The sequence below is a fragment of the Xiphias gladius genome, chromosome 1 (assembly GCF_016859285.1).
Source record: "Xiphias gladius isolate SHS-SW01 ecotype Sanya breed wild chromosome 1, ASM1685928v1, whole genome shotgun sequence".
NCBI classification, from domain to species: Eukaryota; Metazoa; Chordata; class Actinopteri; order Istiophoriformes; family Xiphiidae; genus Xiphias; species Xiphias gladius.
In genome coordinates, this window is record NC_053400.1 from 32,118,805 (window position 1) to 32,145,684 (window position 26,880).

General features: G+C 40.2%; 1 protein-coding gene across 4 annotated transcripts in view; it reads right to left on the reverse strand.

Annotated features, from left to right (window-relative positions):
* Positions 1 to 25,974, reverse strand: part of crtc3 (CREB regulated transcription coactivator 3) — a 39,911-nt gene extending 13,937 nt beyond the window's left edge. For 2 of the 4 annotated variants that reach the window (XM_040124204.1, XM_040124197.1), the window contains exons 1-6: positions 24,636 to 25,974; positions 19,530 to 19,640; positions 17,366 to 17,494; positions 13,007 to 13,068; positions 6,098 to 6,160; positions 3,073 to 3,176 (exon numbers count right to left, since the gene is read on the reverse strand). In XM_040124204.1, coding sequence (XP_039980138.1) covers positions 3,073 to 3,176; positions 6,098 to 6,160; positions 13,007 to 13,068; positions 17,366 to 17,494; positions 19,530 to 19,640; positions 24,636 to 24,767 — 601 coding nt within the window. In that variant the 5' untranslated portion in view covers positions 24,768 to 25,974. The remainder of the gene's footprint in view (positions 1 to 3,072; positions 3,177 to 6,097; positions 6,161 to 13,006; positions 13,069 to 17,365; positions 17,495 to 19,529; positions 19,641 to 24,635) is intronic. The other 2 variants (XM_040124222.1, XM_040124213.1) reach the window with 1 other exon arrangement.
* Positions 25,975 to 26,880: the final 906 nt, after the last annotated feature.

Sequence of the window (26,880 nt, forward strand, 5' to 3'; positions counted from 1 at the left end):
AGACTGTAGCTGAACTCCTCTGCTCCAAGCATTTCCACCCCAGCAGAGTGACTCATAGCTGTAATTCCTAGTTAGATGCTTCTTAAATCAGCCAGGGCTTAACACCACTCAAAACCGGGTGGGACCTTGAGGTGTCAACGAGGCCCTGGGGCTTCACAGCTCTGCGCGCTCCTACGGAAGAAGCGGTGAGGCGATGAGGAAGTGCTACTCATTCCCCAACATCAACCAGTTGGGTGTCGTAGCCTCTTTTAGAGGGAAGGATATACAGCCTGTACACCTATGTGTACTATGTGCTGGTGGACTATATACAGCAGGTTATGCAACAAGACTGTACTGTATATACTCTGTGATACTCCACAGGCAGATGAGTTCATATTTGGGGAAATACATTTGACTCCTTACAGATACATGTAACTACAACAGGTCTGTCAGCTCTGCACTGAATGAGACTGCACCAGAGCTGAAACATCAATTAGAAGTCAATTAATCAATTAGCTGATGGACCGAAAATTAATGATTAATCATTTAAGTAATATTTTAAGCAAAAATGAAAGAATACCAATGGAAATATTTTCTGGTTTTCTTAGTGTTCTGTGAAAGTAAACTGAGTATCTTTAGGTTTTGGAGTATTACTCTAACAGAACATGGACTCCAGGAGCTTGTAATGGGTATTATATGGAACCAAACGATTGATGGAGAAACTTATTGGCAGATTAATCCATAATTAAAATAACTGGTAGTTGCAGCCCCACAAAAGATTTTAACAGGACATGGGTATAACAAACAGGAAGCAATCATAAACATGAAATACCTGATATCAGCTATTTTTGTAAGCAACACACACACACACACACACACACACACACCAACATTTCCAACTGAGCCATTTAAAGCACCACCGACAGCGTGCTGTAATTCATATATCTATACTGTGTTGATTCTGTTTGTACGTGAAACTCATACTTGGCCCAGATCTTAAAGCAATATCCTGTTTAAGCTTGTTGGCTAAACAGAGTGTGTAGTAATCCACTGGAGGAGCACCTCTCTCATCCAGTCCACACTTCATCAGCGCTAAGAGCAGACAGAAGTGACAAACACTGTCGAAAACACACTGGACACTCAGATGGAAACAGCTCTTTAGAGAGGCAAGTGAAGGGATGGAGTGTGAGAAAAGAGCGGGAGGAAGATTAATTTCCTGACTTAAGAGTTTTTTTGTTTTGTTTTTTTCTCATTGGACCAATTACTAAGGTACAGACAGAACATTTCTGTTGGCCTGATAGTGGTATGTGTAACTGAGCTCAGAGTGACCCGGTGGGTCTGAAAAGCAGCTGGCTGAATGGACTGTGTTCTCTGTTAATAAATGACCAGGGGAACAGAAACACAAACACCATAAACTAGCACGATTACTATGACATGGACCCAGCATAGGAGCAGCCTGCATACTGCATGTGACTGCGAGGGTATCTAGTTTTAAAATGCATGTTGGCTCTGTGTTGCAATGACCTGGACTTCTGCTCTCACGGGGATGCACCTCCGTTACAAAGTATAAGGCACTGGATGATACATACACACTCCATACACAAGTAGATCTTAATTAGTCTCTCTAGACTGTTTCCTGCCCTTATTGGCGGTGCACACGTCACACTGTGATTATTCCACCTGCCTTTCATCTGTTAACAGATTCTGTCAGCTCTGCTCATCATGGTCGTTCACACTTACTCCATGAAATGACACAACAACACAACACAAGTTTCTTTCACAACAGGTCAGCAGCACATGCACCCGAATCAAGCCCTTGCAGAATTTTAAACACACTACTTTATACAGGGCTCCTTTGTCAAAGTATAAAAATTTGAAAAAAAATAGAAAGGACTGCAAAACTACCATACGGATGTAATAATTAAACAGGCATGAAATATTTAATCATTTTAATTCACCAGTTCATGGTTGATCCAATGTAGCCAGACTGGAAATCTGAATGGGGAGATCTTTTTCCATAATCACTGTGAGGCTACTGATCAGCTGTCAAAGGTAGCAGCTCCGGTAGAGTAACAGGCGATGACAATAATGACTGACCTGATACTTGAGATTTAGTCTGTATAACTTTTACCTTATACAGTTTTTTTTTTTTTTTAACTGTAATGTCAATTCCAAAATTTTGCTTTGTAGGGAAAATATATGTTGCCGCTAATCGGACAATACATGGTTTAGAACAAGCTTAAAGCCCCCGTCCAGAGATGTTTTAAAATATAAAAGTTGAAAAGAAAAAAAAACAAAAAAAAAAACAACAAAAAAAACACGATAAGATTAAAAATAAGATTATTTCATTAAAATTCTTAAAACGGCAATTATTTTTCATTTAGGAGGTTTTAACTGCTGGACTTTTCAAGTTTCCACATCACACTAGTGTAAGTTGCATATTTGGACCATTGAGTGGCCTCCACACTTGTTGTGAAATTAGCTCGTACCTGCATGTCTTAAACAGAGATTTAAGGTGAGCACGGAGAAACTCGGCGTGAAAGCAGCCTCCTAGTGTCCAACTCTGCACATGCATCATTCTGCGCAGTGAAGCTCAAACATCCAAGTTACGTAACAATGAACAAAACACATTTTTGAGTGGAGGGGGACTTTAAATTTTCTACCCAGTTATTGCTTTAGTCTTTCACCAGACCCTGGTGACCTTATTGAGATGGAGATCTGGTGATGTAAGATTAGTGGATGGCCAATAAGAGTGACTTGAGAAAATGAGATCAACTGGATTATAGAAAAAATTTCCTCTGTGTTTCCTAGGGTGTTGGGATTTTATGAGCCTTTTTTTTAAAATATTCAAGCATTGTACTAGATAATTGGTTTAAAAATCTATGCGGTGTGAGGTTTTACACTGTGTCCAAACGATGGAGCTGATGTGCAGGCCTCCATAAGCGTAGACGTAGAGTTAAGGACACATTTCAGCAAGAGTATTTCTTATACAACATGGATGACTAAAGTTTAAAACAGTCCAACAGACAAACAAGTAAAACAACTGCTCTCTTTGAGGGTGAGTATCTTGTGCTGCGTGTGTGTTACTCTCACCATTACGCTGTGGGGGACATCGACCCATCTGCTGGTTCATGCCAAAGGGGTCCTGAGGGTTTGGGTTCATAGCGCTCGTATGGAGAGCAGAGTCTGAATTGGTTCTGTGTAGGAGGAAGAGGAAAATTACGCAAAGTGTTCCAGCACCTTGGACAGAGGCAGATGATTTCTCAGGACCATAAGGTCAGTGAGTCATTCTGCTTCCTGCTCTGCCTCCACACAGGCTGCATTCGTCTGCAGGCTCACACTGACCTTACACATAAACCCTCTCACAGCGGAAGACTAAATATTTAACAGTCTGATAATAAACATACATTTTGGCTCAGATATGAAATAATAATCCCCTTAAAGCACTTAACAGAAACATGCTATGGTTTGTTATCCATAATGATACTGATACTGGATAATATAGGGAAACTGACGACTCAAAGGTTCAGAATATCATTTTCCGACAGCTTTTACCTGGAAGTGACAGATTCGACAGGGATGCATTCTGTACAAAATGCTTCCACTAGCTGTTTCAGTAATGACATGTCAAATATTCTGTTCAACAGTCAATTTAAACTGACAACCACAAAAGTTCGATTTGATTTGAAATCAGTATCTTCGGTTGTATGTATAGAGTCCAATATAAGCTGTTAATTGACACACTTACACATGTTCACCTGCATAGGTCAACCCACACAAACCCCTGAGTCCTATATCACTCCAGCTGAGAGCTTAGTCTAGTGCTCTCCATTAAGCCTCAATAGCTTCTTTCATGCGTCATTGCTGCTTTCCTTCTTCATTGTAGCAAATTATTGTAATCCCACTTAAGTTTGATCCATACAAACCTGGCAGCTTTAAAAGCTGGTTTTATTCTGTCAATGATGGCAGATAGAATTAGCATAGAAGATTACACATCACTCCTATTGTCCCTTAAGACCAGATTTTAGAGCTGTTTAAGACTTTAACACGACCTAATTTTTTATAAATTGTTTGCCTGCTCGGGCAGATGTAAAGGAAACTGGTGTAATTATGCCATGTAAATAGGAAATACGTAAATAAACATTTACATCAAGATTATGCAGAAAGATCACCAGTCTTAATAGTTAACGTGTTTTTTTTTAGTCACATTTTAAACTCAAAACATGCAAACAAAATAATATCTAAGGAAAATCACACAGTCCAATGTTGGAACACTCATTGTTTATAATGGACATCATTTGCTGATGATGTTTTACATTAAACACCAAGGTAACAACAAGGTGAACATTTCTTTTCACTGTGGCAACCATTATGAGTTTTATCATGTTTTTACAGCCTCAATTAGTTATCTTTTAATAATACTGGCATTTTGGGAAATTAGTATATTTGCTATCTTAAAGAGAGTTAGGAAAGAAGATCGATGTCAATTTCATCTCTGTGCATTAAACAAGATGTGTCTCACCAAACACTTAGTAAGAGCTGGTTATAAACCCCTAAAAATGTTTGGTAACAAAATCTGTCAAGCACTAAATGTTGGCATCAAATGTCATGTTAGATGTGTCTTGTATTTTCTAATCATTCGTCTAATTATTTAAAATCAATTTTATTTACACAGTTTCTTCCCCCTCTGCAGCTAGGGTTACAAGAAGATAATTTTAATTATTGATTAATCTACAGATCCTTTTTTTTAGATTAACTGAATAATTGTTTGGTCTATGAAATGTCAGAAATTAAAACAATTCTACGTTCATGTCTTCAAACAGCTTGTTTGGTCCACCCAAAAGTTCCAAACCCAAACATCATGAGTTTATTATTATAAAAGACAACAAAAAAAAAAAGCAGCATTAAGAAGTTGGAACCAGAGAATGTTTGGCATTTTTGCATGAAAAATGGCTTAAATGATTTACTGGTTATCAAAATAGATGCTGGTTTGTTTTCTGTCGATAAACTCATAATGTTTCAGGTCTATATACAGCTGCATGTGTTTAGACAATATTTGATCTTTGAGAGGACTGGCATCTTTTGTTAAATGACAAAAAAAAAGGGATTTGTGGAAAATTGTCTATATTTTTCAAAGTAAGATATCAAAAAAGTAGAAATATTTTAGGTAACTGTGCTGAAATTGGTTTCATATCAGCAATGTTATCTAAAAAATTCAAATGATGTACAAGCATTTTGTATTGTCTTGTTGTCCTTGTAGTGAAATTCCCAGCTTCACACACACATTTGTAACTCTGAGCTGCTTTTTCAGCCAATCGTCAGTTCATTTCAAATAGACATGCATTGGAGCTACCTCTGTGCTGAACATACAGGGCTAAAGTTGACACTGATCTTCTCATCCAACCCTCAGTAAGACAGCGAATCAGAAAATTTCCCCAAATTTTCAATTATACCCTTATGAAAGAAACTTCTAAAATTGGACTCTGTGGACCACTTACAATTGTTTCAAGTTTTGCAGAACAAAGCACATTTATTTATGTGAATTTTGAACAATTGAGTTTGGTCATGTAATCAGAACTCATCTTTGTGTCGGTCCCATAGCACTGCCTATGTGCTGCCAGTTGTCAACACAAACTGGACTTGCACTGGCAAGGGAAACTAAGAAATGATTTTCAAATACAACAATTGAAGAATTATCAGGCTGAAAGTAAGAAAATGTGAATAAGATGTTAGACTGCGAAGGAGCCGTGAGTCCTGAAGCTAGGTTAGTAAGAGAGGAACTATTGATTAATGTTTCAGAACTACCAAACTGGAAAGATGAGTGGAAAACTACAAAGAGAAAAATGATTAATGAATCAACCACAACAGTCTTTAGCCGAGACTTTGTGGCCCTCATTCTCATTGCTTCAAAGGAAGAAAGGAGAGGATTATTGATATGTTACAAATCAGGAGGAGATTTATAAAGGATAGAAACCAGGACGTTGTGTAGCCAAGATAGACTGAAAAAAAGACAAAGAACAGAATTGTTGGCCTCTGTGTGAGCAAGGGATGAAGCAGTAAAGACAGACTGAAGGAAAGAGAGAGACAGAGACAGAGAGCGAGAGGGGTCGAGGGTCACCTGTTGAGTTGTGATATTAATCTAAACCCAGGCCGTTTTTCCTCAGTCCATGGCTGCTGTTCCCTTCAAAGACAGACAGAGGAAAAGCATGACAGACAAATTTACTGGGTGAAAGCAGAGACCCCTGGCTCCTGCCCTAAAGTTTAAGGAGCAGAGAAAATATTTCGATAAAAAATACGTTGTATCTGTGTTGGCGTAGGTGTGGAAAAAAAGAAAAGACCCTGGAAAATACTCTGATACAGCACAAGACCATTTTATATTTGGGGAAAATGGAAATACAGAATAAATTAAGGGCAGAGTGAAGACAGATGAGATGGAAAAAAATAAAGACAAACACAGACAGGATCGCTAAGGGGAGGAATGACTACAAGCCAGGTTTATAAACCTGGAGCTGAGGAGGAGTTTACAAGCTGTTCTCCCGTATCTAATGGGCAGAGAAAACTGGTGCAACACAACCTGCTCTCTGGGGAATTGGCTGGCCAGAAAGAGAAAAACGTAAACAACTTGATGTGAAGAGTCATTGTCAAAGCCTGAAACGATGAAGTGGGTACAGTGACTAAGTGGGTTTTTCTGAAGTGTTCAGCAAAAAGGGGTGTTGACTCCTCCTTAGAATGGAAGTACATAGCGGCAACCAGTTTGTTTTTCTCTCACGGGCAGAACTACTCTTCTAAAATTACAAATGGTCCACAGAAGAACTCAAATGGACTTCCTGTGAATGACTACACCATCTTCTTCCCCCGCTGTTGGTCATGTTCTAGGCATGCTTGCTTACCAGAATACTGCTGCAGAATTTTCTTGTTTGTCAGCTTTAATTAAAGAAACGTGATGATGTCTTAGTCCAAAAGGTTCTATAGTACTTAGGTTTAGAGGATCATTCCGATTTATTTCAACTTACAGCAATTGCTGATATCTGGGAGCACAATATCTCTAGAATTAAGTCAGACTCAGTAAAAAACACAACCAGTCATACGATCAGACAGAAGCCAGCAGTTAAGACAGACAGATTATCTTGACCGCTTCATGTGAGTTTTTCTTGTCCCGACATATTTTTTGTGACATTACAGCATTCCAAGATCTCTGCAATTAACTTGGTGAGTACGGTGTCATTATTATTATTATTACAGGAATATTGGGCAAAAGGGCTGGATTAACTCGCTAGGGAGGCTGGGGCAAAAGCACGCTGTGAGTTGACCCCCCTTCCTCTCACTCTTTGTGCATTTGTGTATGTACCCTGTTGCCTTTAATTACCCATCAAGTGTATAGCATACAGCAACTACAGCGACTACGACTACACAAGCCAGCTTTATTATACTGTAATCTTTCTTGAGCCCCAGAAAATAACCAGTACTCCTATACTGGAATGTTATCTATCCCCAGGTTTGCCGTGCCAGCTGGTTGGTGGTAAACTGATTGAGCACAAATACATTTGGAAAAATGTGCAATGTAAATATAATATCAACTGAAATAACAAAGGAATCAAAAGGCCCTCAAGATTTGTGAACATTCAGGAGCTGCCTTAAATCCCTTACAATTCAGTTAAATTTGTGCTTCAGTTGTGCATACTACCAAACAAATTTTTTAGCTAATCAACTTACCAGGAACAATTTGCCATACACTGATCTTGGGACCATCTGGGCAACTGGGGATTTGGGACCCCAGGGCTATTACCCACATTGCCAGGTCTGTAACTGGACAAACCAAAAAGCCTGTAACTCTCCAGTCATACTACAGGGAGCCATCTCTGACACGGCAGGGTCCTTTCATGAACTTTCATGCACTGTGACATTTGATAAGCAGTATAAAAACAAAGTACATAAACTACAATACCTCCACATGTTTTGCGTCACCTATTCTAGCTACTATACCTGTCATTGAAGGGTGTAGTCGATATTTATATTTAGATATGATGTAGGCTATGGAATGCAGGTGAGCTGTGGCACTCGACCCATCCAACAACAAATATCCCTCTGACGTTTATTTTTGTTACTGCCGTGTGTTTAAAAAGTTGAAACACCAAATCACACTGACGGATTGACAGTCAACTGGGGTAGCCGGAAAAACTGATGCAAAAATGGTCATATATATATGCAGCTTTGTAAATCTGACACTGGCCAGTGCTTTCTTTTTTAAGTTACTCTGGAGCGCCTGCTTTGTAAGGGCAGCAGGTTTGTGATGTGATTTTAGGGTGAAAAATCCCTTTTTATATAAAAAATAGAAATCAGACCACCTAGATGATGATAAAAGCCCTCGAGAATCATCACACCACTTCTCTCAAAGAGGCAGAAGAAGGAAATTTAAGATCTCTCCCCTGGAAGGCCTTTCTGCATAACAATCTCCAGGGAGCCTGGTCTGAGATTTGATCCCGAGAGAGGCTGGTACAGGAATAGCAGGCCAAAGATGGGTGAATGGAAGAAGAGGAGGGCGTGGGACTGGATTGAAGCTCTGACCCTGAAGCAGATGGTCTCCGAAGGGACGCATCCAGGGCTGTACTCAGGTCTGATGCCTGATGCACCCCCAGGAACCAAGCCCGTTTAAGAGCATCTCTTCCCAGACACCAGCATTGAGTAATATTCTTTGACATGGCTCATTTCCAAGCAAGCATTAAATTTTGCTTTGACTCTAGAGAACAGATGTTGGATATCAGAAATCGGGGCCCGAATCACCACAGATGAATAAAGTTGGGAAATCACTACTTTCTTCCCCCAAAGAGAGAGAGAGAAAAAAAAAAAAAAAAAAAAAGCCTCACAAAATCCAGAGAGGATAAGATCTGTTGGCCAGGCTGCTGGTCATGGAGCGGTTAAAGGCTATGTGAACAGCTCTGTTCCCCTGCATTTCTGTCATGCTTGATGATCCCTTAGTACTTGCCCACTGCCTTTAAGTTTGGATGTAACCGAGGCTGGGAAGCTTGACAAGAGTCATCTTAATACAAACACGCACACAAGAAAAAAAAGTATATATTGTATATATTTGAAACCAAAATGCTTTCAGAAATGTTGCATTTCAAAATAGGAGCAAAATTATAAACATTTGCTTTATGCCAATCCTTACTGCAGGAGAAGGTGGGTGTACAGCAGATAGGTGATGACCGTTGTGGTAGTTAAAGCACTGAAGCAGTTAAAAAGCACTGTGGCTCTTCTCCAGAGCTGTCTGGCAGTAATGCAGTGCAGATGTGGTTGGCGTTGTAAACACTTACCGCCCCAGTCTCCCCTGAGAAGCAGGGAATCTGCTTCTAACTGCAACAACACAACCGCCTAAGACCATTTCCATGGATGGATATTAACTTGAGCCACTGACTGCCTCTTTGAACAAGAGGAGAATGGTTTTTATACATACACTACTGGTCAAAAGTTTTTAGAACACCTCAATTTTTCCAGTTTTATTGAAATTTACACTGTTTATTTCAGAGTACATTGAGATATTTAAGTATAGACCAAATGAACAATTGGAGATTTAATAAAAGGAATAGTGAAATTTTTTTAATAAAATTTAATCCAATGTTTTGTCTTATTCAACAGTCGAACACACTTTTGGAAATAATTGCACTTGTAGGTTGCTTTGCCTTCACTCATCTGTCCACTTCATCCCAAACCAGCTTGATGTGGTTTAAGACTGGAGACTATGCTGGTCATTCCATCATTTGAAGCCTGTGGTCTAGTTCTTTTCTTCTAAGGTTATTCTGACATAACCTGAAGATATGTTTTCGGTCGTTATCTTGCTATAGCATGAAGCCGTGACCCATTAGTCTAAACTTCCTTTGTTAACTGCCTTTTTCTCACCATTTTGGAAGCAATATTATATAGAGACAGAGGGTTTGTAAGTAATCAGCAAAAGTTGGGGCACCTTTAGGAACTGTTTGCAACAACTTTCAAGACTTAATTTACTTCCATTTCTAAAGAAAAGCTGTTACATGTCAACCCATTAGTTGATTCCTGAAAATTTTAAAATCTACAATTTACATTATTTTTCAGTTTCTAAACTCTTTTTTTTTTTTTTTTTTTTTTTAAATCTCTGTTAGTTTACTGCTTACCTTTGTACCATTTAAGGTTTTTCACTGGAGTTCAACTGCTTAAATTTCAATTAAAACTGGATAAATGGGGGAGTTCTAAAACTTTTGATCGGTAGTGTGTACAATATACAGTACTAACAATAGTATCTTGTAGAATTTTCTTCAATGGGATTTCCCAGAAGGTTACTGGAAGAAGGTTCTCTCTAATCTGGCAAGACTTCAGCCCAGACTCTGATTTCCCATTTCCTTTCCAACAGTGTGTTATGTCTCTAAAGCTACAAGATCAGTCAGTGGTCTTGGAGTGAAAAGACAACACTGACTGTACATTCATTTCATAAACATATACAGCCTAAAGGAAAAGAACACTCTTGCGAAATAGTGCTGTTGTAATGACATTAATCATGATAAAATTTGTGAAATTACTAGGTTTCAATGGGAACTAATGCTTAGAAATGCTGAGTCGGACTACATCAGGCTAAATCCCACGGTAAGACCGCGGCTGTGCGTGTTCTGATTATCACCCTGACAATCGCTTCTGGTTCCAGAACTTTTAAATGACAGTTTGCAATTAAATTTGATATTTTTATTGTGGAGCTCAGCTTGAACTCAGTGGTCTACACATAACACCCAGGAATTATGCAGCTATCAAACATCGAAAAGTTAATAATAACATATAGTATTCTGCATGCTAGAACTGCATTAGGATATGCATTTGAAACCCTGTTTTTTCGAAGTAGAACGCTGGTGCTGCTATAGTAGAATATGATGGTGTATTGTCCAGTTCTTTAAGGGACATCCTGGACTCTATTTTTATGTGAGTTTCACCTTAAATGGTCTAAACTGCGTTCTACAATGGTACTGTTAATTGGTTCTTAAAAATGTGAGATTCTTGTCATGCCTGTTGGGGTTTCTTGGTTTTTTCTTCTTCTCTAGTTACACCTCAAGTATGACAAGTTCTTTTCTACTACTCCTCTGTCACAGTCATCTTCACCTTCTTTATCCATTCACTTATTTTACACACCACTTTAAAAACCACACTCTGTAAAATCGGCCATAAACCATAAAAGTCTAATTCGCTGCCAGATCCTGATAGGCAACATTTCAGGAAGATTTATTAGCCGTACAGTGAGCTACTACAAATAAGGAAGAGCAGTGAGACGTATTCCTGTTTGTCTTGGCTGAACCTTTAGAAAAGATTAGATGTAAATCAAATCAAAATGTTGTTTTAGCAGTGAGCTGGTCATACATAATCAACACTAAAGAGCAACCCAAAAGACAAATAAACTAACATTTGTGTAAAATTCTCTGATGGTAAGTGAATAGGTCGACATTTATCAGATAGGTCTGGGTGTTCTCCATGCTTTTGGACTCTTGTCTGTTTCGGACACAGTCAGTGTAAACCAGCACTAAGGCACTAACATGTATATCTCTGCCCATGACAGTGAAGTGGGCCAAAATTCACTGCTGAGGGGGAAGTTTATCCCCGTTACACACTGTGACAATCTGCTGCAGGTTGGAGCAGGAGGCTATGCTTGGCCTGCAGAGACTTGACGCAGCTGATGCCAATCACATATAGAAGGCTACGGTGGGGAATGGTGGAAGAGAAGAAACGAACAAAGGGAGAGACGAGCATTAGTAGAACAGAGGCGAGATAAACTGTGTGTCATTTTACAGGGTTGCATGAAAAAACTCTACAATCAAAAACAGACTGTGGGTAATCACTGTATGTCAACAGACAGACACCATGTCACTTTAGGGCATATAACAAACAGGTTTACACTACAGAAAGATTCATCCCATCAATTCAGAGGTTCACTTCATATAGAGTATGAATGAAAGGCATACTAGCCAAGCCTGCATGTGGCTTCATGACAGAAAACCGTATCAGATGAAAATGGTAGCCACGTTTTTTCATCCTCTAACTGAAGTTTATATGACAAGATGCTCCATGTTTCTTTGAGAAACACAGTCTGAAACAAAGCAGTGCTGCTTAAACTAAACATGAGAGTCCACATGGCCCTCCCAGAAATACACCCACTCTGAAAACACTGACGTCTGGTTGCTCCGTGAGGACGTTTGTCAGCCAACCTGTTTTGTGCTGTCAACAATGACAAGAGGGCGTGGGCCTTATTCACTTCTATAGTACAAGCTGTTACAGTACACTCAACAAGGAGTCTGGCAAATGTCTGGTTCGACGCTGTGGAAGAAGATGAGGCAGGGTGATTGGCAGCCAGCCAATAGCCAGCATACTAAACACAAGTGTGGAGACAGAGCAAAGTGAGTAGGGAGGAGCTTGGCTGAGCTTTTTATCGCAGAGCCATAATTCACTCCCTTGTAAACACTGACGAAAAGTTGTCTACCAATACACTGACTGCTCTATGTAGCCACAACCAGAGCTAGAAATCAGATCTTGCCGCTCACATCAAGGCAAGCTAGTCTAGCATTGCGTTTCAGTAGGTACTGCTATTGAATGTTTGCGAAGTTGGAGATTCTGTACCACGGAGCCGTGGTCCTGTGACAACATAAAATCCCTAAACAGTAGGACTACTGCTGTTGGGCATGACCTTTAAAGCAAAAGGCTATCTGTCAAACACCCTTAGTTAGATGCAGCATTCCCAGGGCTAACACAGCATCCTGATACTTGAAGCATTTCTGCAGAAACAATGAAGGCCAACAGCTCCACCCGCCACCCTGCCTCAGTGCTGCTCTCGACATACATTTCTGTGTTTGATCAGGATGGCTGGTACCTGGATGTAGAAAGAAAGTACTAGTAGGCAGAGAGAAGCTTGATACAGGAAACAGGCTGGCAAGAGGAAACAGTTCCTGTTGTAAAATACTCTCATTAGAGGAAGGAGAGAAGACAATAACCATTCTGTCAGTAGCTCAAGAGACGTACTACTCACCTTCTCCAGTTATTGTCCGGAGGTGGGGACAGGTACACCGCTCCATACGGAGAGCTCTCTATGTGGGTTTTTGTCAAGGACATTATTGGCACAAATACAGAAACATCACTGAGATAAATGTATATTCTTCACGTTATTTGATATAACCACAAAGAAAGAAACAGAAGACACATGAATACAGCACATTTACAATCTCACTTGAAACTCACAAGTATAAAACCATCCTAAGTCCACTTCTTCACTCTGGCTTTTAAAAATACAACAAGATGTGTTCTTAGTATAGCTCTAAGCACAAATGCATGACATAAAAACTCAGAGGATGAGAGTTTAACATGTTCCAAGAGAAAAGAAAGCATTTATATTGTAAGCACATTTTTGTCAAGCCCTACTGTGGTGAAAGACGAGAGTCAACAATAGAGTTACCTTTTTCAAATGCTAAATGAAACAATGACAGTGTTATTTGATTTAAATTGACTGCCGATCCAGAGTTCCTGGCATTGTCTGTGGAAGGGCAGGACTTCAGAAGGGTGGCGTTTTGCCGAAAGTCATTCTTTTAGTGTTTGCAAGTTGAGCTCCTCTGCTCTGAAGAGAGGCTCCTCTGTGGGTAGTTGATTGGGGAGGGGTGTTGAAAATGTTGACCAATCAACAAAAATAAATTAAAGCTGAGATTGGGTGCCACACAAGGCCAGCCACTGTTCCACATAGCATCTGTTTAGGCCTTGGACAACTTATTATCAGCAGTGAGACAGATTTACAAAGACTGGAGCCCTGCTATCACTTATCACCTCTCACACAAAACATGGGATAAGCCCCTTTTTCAAACCTACACAAATACAAACTATATGGAAAGGGTGCCTTTTTGGTTTCTCCAAACACAGAGGAAGAGAGGGAGCAATCCTGTCAAACTGGTTAGCTGACTGGTTCATGTGCTCTTACTTAACAAGTATCAACAGCAATAATGGTGGGATCATTCCCAAACTATAATTGCCACGCTTAATTTGTGTGCCGGAATGTAGAAAAGAATGAATGAGCAGCCATTCCTCTATACTACACAAGCAATGACTGTAAAATTGGGATACAACTCAAAAATCGCCCAGTATTTCTATAGCCACCCAAAACAACAAATCACATTACACATTTTCATTTTCAAGATGCTGCACTGCTCCTTTTCCTCATTTAAACCTCTTTCCATAGAAGATGGTGGTCTAGTTTGAAGGTTGCCAGACTTAGTTGATTCTCAGTGCATGCAGGGCTGGCTCTGAGAAACGGGCCAACAAGGTAACCACAAAGAGCCCTGTCCTTTTCTGGGGACCACACAACTGCCAAGCCTTAGTATTTCAAAGACTTAAATATTGTCAGTTTTTCAAAGAACAATAAATCAAAACATATTTTATTTACATTTAAACTTTACAAGATTCTGCTTATTTCATGTAGGGTATATCTGACCAAGTTGTAACCAGCTGTACACAAACACATATGCACAAAGAAATCTCCCTTGATTGTCATTGTTTTTCCTGTAAGGAGCCAAAAAAGTGACAGACTAACCACTATCCTAAATGACCTAGAGACTAATACTTTTCAGGTCTTGTTTGGTCCATGCTTTTCTGTGTCATAATTTGCACTAGTTGTTTCACTACCATGACTTCTGAAGCTTCCGTAAAACACGTGCCTGCTCAAACAAATGCAGTGTTTTCTTCAAACAATGCAAAGCCACAAAGAGGACTTCCCTCTGACTGACAAATTAAACGCATTTGTGAAGGAGATGCTGTGGTGTCCGCTCAGACACACTTCTGGTGACCAAAACCTGACTGGACAGTCTTGTCTATTTTGGCACCAACAAGAACACGGACAGTCTCTCTCAACAGTGACCTTTACACCATTTTGATCACACCATGTATACGTAAGGACACGTGAATGTACAGTATGTACATATGTGGAACCAACACCACCCACCAAATACAGATGGGCCAACTGCTTCTGTTTTGACACTAACAAGTGCAGACGTCTATAGGAGTGCCTCCGCTCAGGCTGTTTACATTACAATGTGTTCTACATTATAACACATGCCCACAATAAATAGGAATATTTAAGAAAAACGACAGATTTGGTTATATTGCCGATGTTTGTTTAGAATACAATCAGGAACTCTTCGAAATTATCAAGAATGTTTAGAGATTTGCTGTGCTGGTAGGGCTGGGCGATAAAGCATTCCAGATAATTATTTTGAAAAAAAAAAACATTCCCAAAATAACATGATGAACTGACAAGTAATTTATGATAAATGTACTTGTATCTGTTTTTATTTTGGGTCAACCCTCATCTGTGCAATCACCCTATTAGGCTACAGCAGTGGGCCAAAACGAGGGAAGAAAAACACACGCTGTTGGAAACGTAAACATGAGTGACCGTTAGGAGAGTCAGACGAAGACGAAGACGTTGTGGCGAAGAGAGGTCAGACAAAATTGGTGAATTGAAAATGGTTTGGATTTCTAAACCTGGATGCAGGTGACCTCTGCCGACAAAGACGGGAAGCTCAACGAACCTTCTCTACCCCTTGAAAGGGACCGTCCTACCATTATATGGAAAACCAAAGTCTGCGGTCCCAAGCTGATTGCACCACCTCTAGCACCCAAGACTCTTGTGGTAGTTCAACAGCCAAACCCCGGCAGCAGTCGATTATGTGTGCTTTTTCAGCCATTACCGCATATGAAAGAGTTCAAAAGTATATTTTAGAGTTTTAGAGTTTTTATTCCATTTTTATGGGGGACATAAAAGTAAAAACAACTGCCAGTACCAGTGTGAAATAGCATGTAAAACATTGTTGCTGTTGCCTTGTTGAGGTGTAAATGTTATACCATCTTGGTTGCAAAGAGTATCAATTTGATTAAAAAATAATGCCAAACCCTTATTTGTTTTATTTCATTCAATCCTAAACTGAATATACGGATCTGCTTATTTAGAGGCTATAAGGTGGGGGCGTGCTGATGGATCAGTGGGCTAAGTGGTGGTTAATGTATATGCGGCATTTGGGTGTGAATCCAGATCAAGAAATGCAATTCATGTCCTACATCTCTTTACTACCTACAATCTTTCTAAAAATATATATTTATAAAGAACCCTTTTAAACAGTATTTACAATATGCTTTACAGAATAAAATTACTAAGTAATAATACTGAGGAAGGAGTAGAGGCACTGCACTGTAGTGTGCAAGACATTAGTGTGCTGAGATCATAAATGTAGCACATTTAGTGTTTCCATTAACTCAACAGTTCATGATCATTAACAAGTAGTATTCACTTTTGTGTGATCGTGTATAGGGGTTATAATAGAGACTGTACACGATGGTCTCATTCAAAACGATTAAAGACACCTTTGTAGTTGGGATTAAATCAGGGACCTTCCTTCCTTCCTTCCCAAAGTTCTTGAATCAACTTATGCTTAGGTGCAACTCATAGGTCAAGACAAGTTGGAAGTAGTACTTTAATTCTGTTCCATTTTCAGGACAGTATTTCCGAGTTACACAAGGCGATCCATTATTTGGTAACTTAAAATGGCTGCTCATCATTTTAGGTCTAAATTCAACCACTGGTTTATGTGTCTTTGTTCTCTACTGCATGAGATTCCTATTATCTCTGATGAATTATGAAAAGACACACCGCACAAGTAATTGCTGACTGGTGACAACATTCATGGTGATTAGCTGCGTATTGTAAATGGGAGCAGTTTATATAACACAATCTGGTTTATGAAATCTTATAAAGCCAGAATTATATGACAAGAAACCATGGAAATTGTAACCAAAATGAAAAAGAAAAGAAAAAGACTAATTTCAACTCTGAGGAGACTCTGGGGAAATGCATTTTGAAGGGTGTAGCTGAGAGCTAAAGTGCAATCACTCCTCTGTTCTTCGCTCTGTGTATTACCACCAGTAGAAGGATTTGACCCTTCTGCAACTTTTCCTCAAAGAATCAGATCTGCTGCTGCATTTCTATGCAAAATACACACATGCATACACAACCTGAGGGTGCATTCAGAGTATGCTGAGAATCTATTGCCAATGTCCATTAGGCAGGAGTAAGGTGCACTGTCTCTGCGCCACATTTCAAACTAATATAATGATATATCCTTTTCCTGGGGTTACAAAACAGCTGCCTACACTGGTAAGTGCCATCACACTTAAAACCACACCATAAACTCAAAACCACCATTAAAAAGAACAACAATACAGAAAAACCGCCAGGAAGCCACAACACCCACTGCCACATCATCAATTAACCTTTCATGACGATGACATTTGCATCACGAGGAAATGTGTTTGTGAGATCTCCTACTGTCAGTATTTAGCTTTGGAAGGATATCTGCCGTCCGTGTTTGTCGATGGGTCGGCGATGGGGAGAGTTGATACGGTTGCGGTCCCTATGGACCCTCTCGACCAGCCCATGGTGGCGGGTCCCTCTGACCGAGTCCAATCCTGAAGGGAAGCCACCCTGAGAAAGAGACAGAAAGGTCTTTTCACACCAGACACATAACACTACCGTTTCCTAAGGGTTGGCAGGGGTAGAAAACGACGACCATCTGACAGACAATTTGCCAAATGTCAATCAAACTTGAGTCCTATTTGAATGCGTTATCATGCTCCGATCTTGTTCATTTAACTAAAAAACAGTATTTCATCTGTATTGAGGCTGACACGTCTATATTTTATAAACTTATGAACCATATTACCTCATTGTATTGAAACAATGACTGGCTATTATACTGCTACGTTTCAAATGTCTTTTAGGTCATACTGGCTCTTCAAACACAAAGGACTGTTGATGAACACTATGGACACAAAGATGCGATTAAATATACTCTCTTTTGTTTATTAATGACATACCATCAAACATAATCACTTCAAAAAAACCACTGCTTCAACCAGTCAAGGCGAATGTAATAGGAGTTTATAGAAGAATTTGAGTTCTGATCATGAGGGAACTGCACACAAACTGCAGATTGGGGCTTAAACTAAAATTGTTTCTGTCAGTTTTAGTGGAGTCAGAGTTGGCCACATTAAGTGCTCCACATTCATTTAATTGGAGTAGGGCTAACAAATGATTGTCATCAAGTGGAATCTAGAAGCCATTTAGTTTGTTGAGCTTTGTACCCAGAAGAGAAGGTCAACGGACTCCATAAGTGAGTGGGGCTTTCTTCCTCCACATGGGGACTAATTTCTGGACGTGGCCACAGTGCTGCAAATATTGCTCTACCTCAAAGAGCCATTCTCTCAAGTAACAAGGGCACTTTCACCTGGACCCACTGTATCCCAGCATAGCCCACTCCCTGAACAGCTGACACAGATAGAGGCTCAGTGCTATAGAGCAACACTGTTAGATCACATACAGCACTACACTCCTTGAAATAGTGCTGGGAGTTAGTGCCCTGATCTTTTATTCCATCTTTTTTTCAAGTCTTCAGAAAATCATCTGAATTATTTAAGGCTCTCAGGAGAAGCTTGTTTGCACTTCCGAAGGTAGAGTACAGCGTTTTACTGTTTTTAGAGTTAGACTACACAACATTAAAATTGGGGGTCAGTGTTGTCAGACATAAGTAGCCTTGAAAAACCCCTGAATGAGAACAAGACCTTGAATTTGATAGATGGTAATCCCAAGGTAAGCAGGGTTTTAAAGAAAATAACCATGTTTAGTTTTACATCAAACATCCTTTTGCTTTCAGGGAAGCATCTGAGTAGACTCATACTAAATAAACTCCACTAATTACAGCACCAGTACATCTCAAAGGACATGTTGAGACTGACATTAGCATGGTGTGAAAAAAATGCAACCTCTTCAAACTGGCTCAACTTTTGCTGCAACACAACTGGACATCATAGCTGCAAGCGCACATTCCCGGTAGATTATTTTAATTTACAGCAGTGCATTTTCACTATTTACCTCATGATTGTCAAGAAAGGGGATAAAATGATTTGGATAACTTTCTAAAGTTGTAAAATCCTATAACATAATATTACATACTTCTGTGTAGTGTTTTAGCATTTAATTAGCCTTCCTAAATCACATTTCATCGTCTTACTGGCAGCTGATGCCACACAACCTCACCAATGCAGCCCTTTACATTTATTTAAAGCTGTGATGTTTTTGGTTCAAACACCTGGGAAAAAAAGGTAAGACAACTGAAAGAAAACAGACATGGTGGGAAAAATACATAAAATATGGTGCTCTACATACAGTATGATAAAATTCATTTCACTAATCCTGGAATAAGCACTACTTTTGTAAATCTATTGGGCTGGTTTCCCGGACAGATATTACGCCTAGTTTTGGACTAAACGAAAATCCTCTGGAAGGGAACTTGGAATTTAGTACTTATTGAAATTTTACAACACTGCCTTAGACTAGGTTCAATAAATGGAAAAGCAGTCCATAATATCTCATTTTGCTGACTGTTTCAGAAAGTTGTTAATGCATTTTGAATTTGTAGTTAGAGGTGACGTTGTATATTTTGACTGTGATGATATCCCACCTGAAATTCAGTGTTGGTGTTGCCAATCTGATTGACGTTGGGCAGAGAGCCTCCGTAGTACTGCACCCGTGGCTGAGACAAACGAAGCTGCTGGATTTTCTGAAACTGCACCTGTCAGTCAAAAGGGGAAGAAAAACAAACACACAACTGTCAGGGGTTATGAATTCTGGATATAAAGTCTCGGTCTGTTAAGGACACATACGTAGCCTCTGGATGAAAACTACAACTGGTGTCGATCAGGGCTTTTCTTTCCCACCAAGACAATATTTGTTTTCCTGAAACTTACTTTTTTTTTTTTTTAAATTAGGGTTGTCTTATATTTCCGGACCAGACAATTACGTGTTCATTCATTAAAACAGATATTCTTTTTGAATGGAGAGAGTGCCAGTGTAACTAGGGTCTTTTACAGAGTGTTGCATTTTGGGTTATTTGTAGCCTTATTTTCTTGCTAGGCTAGTGAATGTTTTTGAGTCCGTCTATAGCGAGTCTTTCAGAGTTAATCAGCCTTACAAGTGTTCGGTTGGTCCAGTTTAACCTGTAGGAGTTTCCGAAGGCTAGTGTAACATGTTCTGCTGCCACAGAGGAAATAAATTCATGACGAGTGAAAACGAGTTAGTAGCGTCTCCTGACGTCTTTACTGCAGAAATGAACCAGAGGGAAAATCTAACAAACAGCCCAGAGAATGTCTGTCACAGACGAGCCCAGAAAGACAAGTCTGAAAAATGTGACCTATCAGAGAAAATAATTATGTGAGAGGAGTGAGAGAGGAATCGACTCGCTACAGTAACTCAGGCATCTGACTAGTGGCCACTGGGAAAGTGAGCCCTCCACAAAACGTCCCACTGAACAAAAATTTTGATAAGCAGCCAAACACTGTTGCATTGTAAGATGGATATGGGAGGATGAGAAAATCTCAGTTCAAATCCGTTCACTATAAGTCTTGTTTTACCGGTGTTATTTTGTATGGCGCACAGTGCGATCGCTCAAAAATGTGAAGGATCACTTCAGGACATAGCGATCGCTTCATCATTGAGCATACTTGTTTTGCTTTTCTTCTTGCTAATGTCTTAGTGTACTGCGCAAGCCCTCCAGAAACCCGGGGAAAACCCTGCATGAGAGAAATTAACAAGATATCAGCTCTGTTTTTACTTTCGTTTTCCCTCTTCAAACTCATGTGTATGTAAAAATCATAATATTGCATCTGTGAATACCTAAAGTCTCCCATGGGGGCAGCAACTGCCATTTTTATTTTTCTATGTAAGTCTCTTCAAATGATTCACAGTTAAGTGTGTAAAGCCATATCATTACATAAGCAGCTATTCCAGCTGTCATACTTTACAACAACTTTTCATATACATTTATGCCTGTATGCTAAAAAACTCAATGAATGAAAACTTATTATTTAATCTTTCTTCACAGATGGAATTTTGGAACTGAACGGAGCACAAAAGCATTGTACAAATGCATCCAGTAATTTGTTTGATTAAAATGAAGCAACATTTGCAATTTAGTGTAACACACATTCTACAAGTACAGGTACAAGTACAAGTACAAGTACACATTCTAGGAAACGGGCAGCTTGCTTCCAAACCAGCAGCCTACCAAGAGATGCATGATGATTACCTCGCAGAAAACAGAAGGTGGTTTGTTCTGCCAAGGGAAGGTAAACAGAGCTAATCATCGACTGTGATCAGGAATAGGCAAATCACAGGAGCAATTCTTCCTTAGACTGCCAAAAGGGCAAAATTTGAATCTCAAAGGCTGACCTTATTTGATTTTATCAATAGATTTACAGAGAACAAACAGAGATATTTAAAATGGATTGGGAATTTGACAATATATCTGGGACCTGCAAGGAAAATGTGACTGAAAATTTTAATCATGTGGTGAAACATTTGTCAGTTTATGTGTAGTAAAAATGGTAAAACCTTAACTACAACCTCATTCTGTTCATTTAGACACTGGCGAGTGCATTTATCTCGTTTGCCAGTAACTTCTCCTAAACTAGTTTCTGCCTTTTTGTCCTTTCAATTCATCAACATCTGTGTTCAGTAGACAGAAAAAAAAAATAGGTGCAATAGTTACAAAAACAACAACAGTAGTTTTCTTGCCCTGAAAGACGCAAAAACAACCCAGACAGCCATGTTTTGGGCACTGTCTCTTGCCTCTGCACTTGAAGGCCATAATGAGGTACTAATTAAAATGTGGTTTTATTCAAGACTTCCTGGACAGAGCATCTACTATTCTGAGAATATACTTGAAACCTCCAAAGCTGCACCCAAACCTGACTACTGATTGAGTGGAGGCACATCGTAGACCTCCAAATACAAAGTGTTGATTTAACTCCCAGTTAACTTTGGCCAATGCATGCCTGATTGCAACTGTCCCTGCTAAGCAAAACACAGGCATGTACAGACAGACATTTTCAGACTCTCGTGAATAACTTGGATGACCCATAATAACATTCAATGTTCAATCCGGGACAACTGAAAATTTTTTTAAAATAGATACCTTACTCCGGTGTTGGTGTTAGCCCTACATGGCATCCAATACACAGACTTTACACATTCATGATTTACAAGGACACCAAGTCCCTGCTGCACAGCAGCTGAAAGAAAGCTGTAGTCTGTTTGTGCATTCAGGTTCAATGTACAGTTCTGTAGAGCCCCTCAGGGGGGTTGTATTCAGTCCTTTGGTCACTGCTGTAAATGTTAAAGCACCCACTTTTAATTCCAGCTGTTTGCTGGCAGTGTGCCCTCTGCCCTGGCCGGCCTCAGCTGCACTGACTGGACTTTTCTGTCCCACAGGGGTCACTGACAGTTCATACCTTATGGCAAACTTCATTCAGTGTCGGCTCAAAACCACATCCTCTTTGACTGGCCACTCAGACTCTCCCTCTCATAAAAAGAGTGCATTGTGAATGAATGGTATGAGAATAATGTGAAAAGGGCCTTTCTATCCTCACAGGTTATTTTTATTACACGGAATGTGTACTGTATATACTTCACATCTTCGTGTGATGGAGGAAAAAAAAGGATCAAAGAAGTAAAAAAGCCTTTAAAAAAGCATGTTGACTAATTGTAGATTTAAAAAAAAAAAAATCCACATATATTTGGATATGAAGATTCTCAATCATCCAGGTCACACCATATCTAGAAACACTAGTTAAAAGGCAACTTGAGACCTGAAGAAACATCTTAACTTGCACTGACTTAGTAATTCTAAGTCTGACCGAGCGTCAGTAGAGTTAAGAAAAAACTATACTTTTGAAATTAATACTCATCTTAACGTCAGTTTCACCATCTCCTTTTCAAAACCATAGGCCATATATTTTAAAAAAAATTAAATTAAAAACAAAAAAAAACCAATTCAGCCTTTCTATCAGATCAGCCATCAGCTGAACATCAGTCGTTCTAGATCTTTCACAAGCTCCCAGAGCTCGAAGTGGCGTCTTCAAATGTCTTGCTTTGTCTGATCAACAGTCCTGAACCCAAAGGAGATTAAATTTACAATGAGCAAATACATGTGAGAGCTTTTTCTCTCTTTTTTTTTTTTTCAGTATTTTTGTTAGAAAAGTGCCTTAAACTATTAATGTTATGAAAATAGTTGCCATTATTTCTGCATTGAAAAATCAATAAAACTCAACTTGATTTTATGCTTTTAATGTTTTGTGGGGAAAAAAAAAAAACTATTTCTTTCCATACGAATAAGACACATCATTTGACAACAAATCTGGATTTTTCTGTTTCACTATCAAGGGGGGTGAAACGATTAGTTTATAAATTAATTAGCAGACTGGCAAAAAAAAAACAAAAAAACATAAAAACAATTGCCGACTATAATTTCAGTCACTTATCAGGAAAGAACTCCAAACATTCTCAGGTTCCAACCTCTTTAATGAGAGGATTTGGTACTTTGCTCTGTTTTCTATCATTGTATGTATAATATCTTTGAGTTTTCAACAGCTGGTTGGACAAAGGAAGACATCTGAAGATGTCACCTTGTGGCCTCTGGGAACTTGTGAACGACAGTTTTTAACATTTTGAAGTCTAAATGATGAATTCATCAATCCAAAAACAATATCACCAAACTAATCGATAATGAAAACAACTGTTAGTTGCAGCCCTACCTGTAACCAAAATGTTTTTCTCTTTTCTTTATGTTACATGCTGCTGACAAACCACTCCAAATGGGCAAAGTGTATTTCAGAATTAAGAATACAGAAGCCTGAAAGACACTTTTGTAAAGATAAATGTCGGCATTAACTGGAAATGTAAATGTGAGACGCGCTCGTATCTATTTTAGCTGAGCTTAAGATACTAAAACATGACAACACAAAGCACCTGACGGTGACTGTTGGGACTAATCATGCCTCAACATTTGGACATGTTTCTCAAAATACCCTAAGTCACTGGAGCTACAAGGGGGTCACCTGAACACACACTGCAAATGCCAAACACAAGCACAAGTCTGTGCGACTGGGGTGCCCAAGTTATGAACCATCCCCCTGAGCTGGTCCCACTCTCCCTCCTCGGTCTGTCCACAGTGCCAAGGCTGCAGGGCGGTTCATCAGGTTTTTAACCCGCGGGAATTCATTAAACCATCGCGAAGCAACGAAACGTCCGTATTTGAACATGCCCCACTGCTTCCTTTGGGTGCTTATAACTGCACAACCAGTGGGACCTTAGGAGGTCGGTGCTAATATAAAATGTGCCGCCGTAGCATTTCCTGCTTCATCGCTGATTTCCAGCTCAAAAACAGATCGTGTACGATTAACGCAAACTGTCGCACCCCAAATGTGTAACATCTTCTTCCTGTTTTCCTTTTTGCTTTTGGTGGCTGCTGGTGGCTTTTTTCTAAAATACTTTCGTGACAGCTGAACTGCGCGTTGTTTTCTGTTGTATCACACCGAGCGACGTGATGTTTGCATTAGTCGGTGCTAAATCAATGCATGAGGAGAAAACAAGAGGAACTGGTTGAATACCAAAAATCTCAGTCAGCAGATGGAGTCTGGCAGGCAAGCGACCGACCATTCAAGTGCGACGAACGCATTCGTGCGGAAGGCCACTGATAAATGACAGTTATTTGAAAATTAAGTGCATTTACCCTTGAAACGGTGAGGTCCGTCATCAGCTGTTCAAAGGCCCGCGTCTCCTCTGCTTGCTTCTGGTTGTGCAGCGCTATCTTTTCGCTGAACTTCCTGGGGTTTGAGCCACCTGTGCCCGGGGAGCCGGACATGGTGCGGGCCGCAGTTTTACAACTTCAGCTACTCGGGGGGCCAAAAGTGGAAGGAAGGTGCCGGGAGTCTATTTCTCGGAGTCTCTCAGTCTGCGTTGCGGCGAACCCATCGGAGTTGTGAAAGCATAGCGCACATTCACCGGTTGGCCAAAGTTAATTCAGAGTCCAAATCGACCGGCTGCACTTTCAGAGCTGAGTGTGTTATTGTAAGCCGAGACGGTGGCTAACGTAGCTAAGCTAACGTCAAAGCTCCCGTTAATAAAAGTTGGCTTCTTATGCCTAGTTAGCGGGGTGTGTAAAGCCTTTGCAAATTACCCGTGCCTGCAAGTTAATTTTAATAACTTTCTAGAAGAGTGGCCTGCTGATTAAAAGAAGTCAATGGCACAGAATAACTTCATATTGACGTACTTCCAGCGAACCACTTGTTTGAATCTGACGTTGACCCAACGTTAGCTGTCATTGCTAACATAACGTTGGAGGTGAACGGAAAGCCGAGTAACAGCTGCAGCTAGCTAAGTCAGCTAAACTGCTGTCAGTGCCATCTCAACAATCTTGACAAACGCACTTTTTTAAACCAACTTGCGGACACTCGGCCTCGGTCGACATCTAACAGGCTCGAATTAGGAGCAATCTGTGCCACAAGTTTGATCGCCGGTGTGGGAGAAAGTTGTTTAGCCTCGTTAGCCAAATCTCGCTACTGACAACAGCGAAGCTCAGAGCAGTTTGCCAAGACGTTTTCTCGGGTAAATTGTATTTCAACAAGTGTCCGCTGGTCTCGTCCGGACTTAGCTGAATTTCGAGTTTATGTTGCCCGCGGACTGGGAAACAAGCGATCTCCACATAAAGAGAAAAACCAGAAGAAGAAGAAGAACGCAAAATATTCACACGTGATGCGGGCGCACAATCCACAATTTCACTCTTTTATCGCAGCGCTTCGGAGTCGAGTCTTGCGTTAATCCACGGGCAGCAGAGAGAGACCTCGGACAAACTCCAGCGCGACGAGTCCATGGAGAAAGAGAGAAAACCGAACAAACAAAGCGGACGAAAAAAAAAAAAAAAAGCTGGTTCCTTCCGCGGCGCTACGGCGGGATTCTCTCTGAGCGGCCGCTGCTGGTGTTTTCGGCTATTAACCGTCGGTTGACAGGGCTGGCGGCGGCGGCGGCGGCGGCTCGGATCCGCTGGCTCGTTATCCTCGTACTACTGGGAGAAAAACATTACCTCGTTAAAACGCCGCCAGTGCCAGCGACGTCCACCGGGCGGCGACAGAGCCGCGACATCGTCGTGGCCGCCTGTGGGATTACTCATGGCTGTTGTCCCTATTATTATCATTATTATTATTATTATTATTATTATTATTATTACTACTGTGTCCGGGAAATTAATCCGGCTTTCTATTGGTGTTCAAACAAACTAATTTAATTTAAGGCTTTTTAGTGCCACACAGAATACAATTCAATACATACCGGTCGAAGACTGACGGAAAAACAAACAATGAGGCCTAAAATTATTTATTAAGTCCACTAATGTTTTGAGATTTCTGTCACGTTTTGTCAGTACTTCCCAGACGTGTATGACAACAGTTCACGATGATATAATCAACCAGTCAGCGTGATCTGGACTCACGTATGGATTACTGAACTGGCCCTGTGGGCACAGGCGTGTTGGCCCCAAGGGTCAAGGGGGGTCCCCCCTGGGCCAGAGCATCCGTATGAAGTGAGGTATTAGCCCGTGGCCTGTTTGAGAGTCACAGAGCTCAGTTGAAAGACTACAAAGATAAGCACGACCATCCCAGAGAGCTGCAAAACAACCATAAACGGTAGGTGCTTTTACTTGACCAGGCCCGGGGCCCCATAGTCTCATAATCCGTCCATGCCCGGACCCAGATAAGAGTCAGGAAAACGAGGGATGGGTCAACCAATTCAAAGTAAATCATTAGTTAATTTTGACATAAGTTTTTGCTAAAATCAAAGGCTTTCTGGCAACTTTCTCCCGACAGCCAGAAGTTATAACTAAAGTTATTGTCTACGACAGGCCAGACAAAAAAAAAAAAATGAAGACCTTTGTGAATGAAATCGAAGACTTTTTAATTCCTCCTAAGACCTTTTTTTATGAG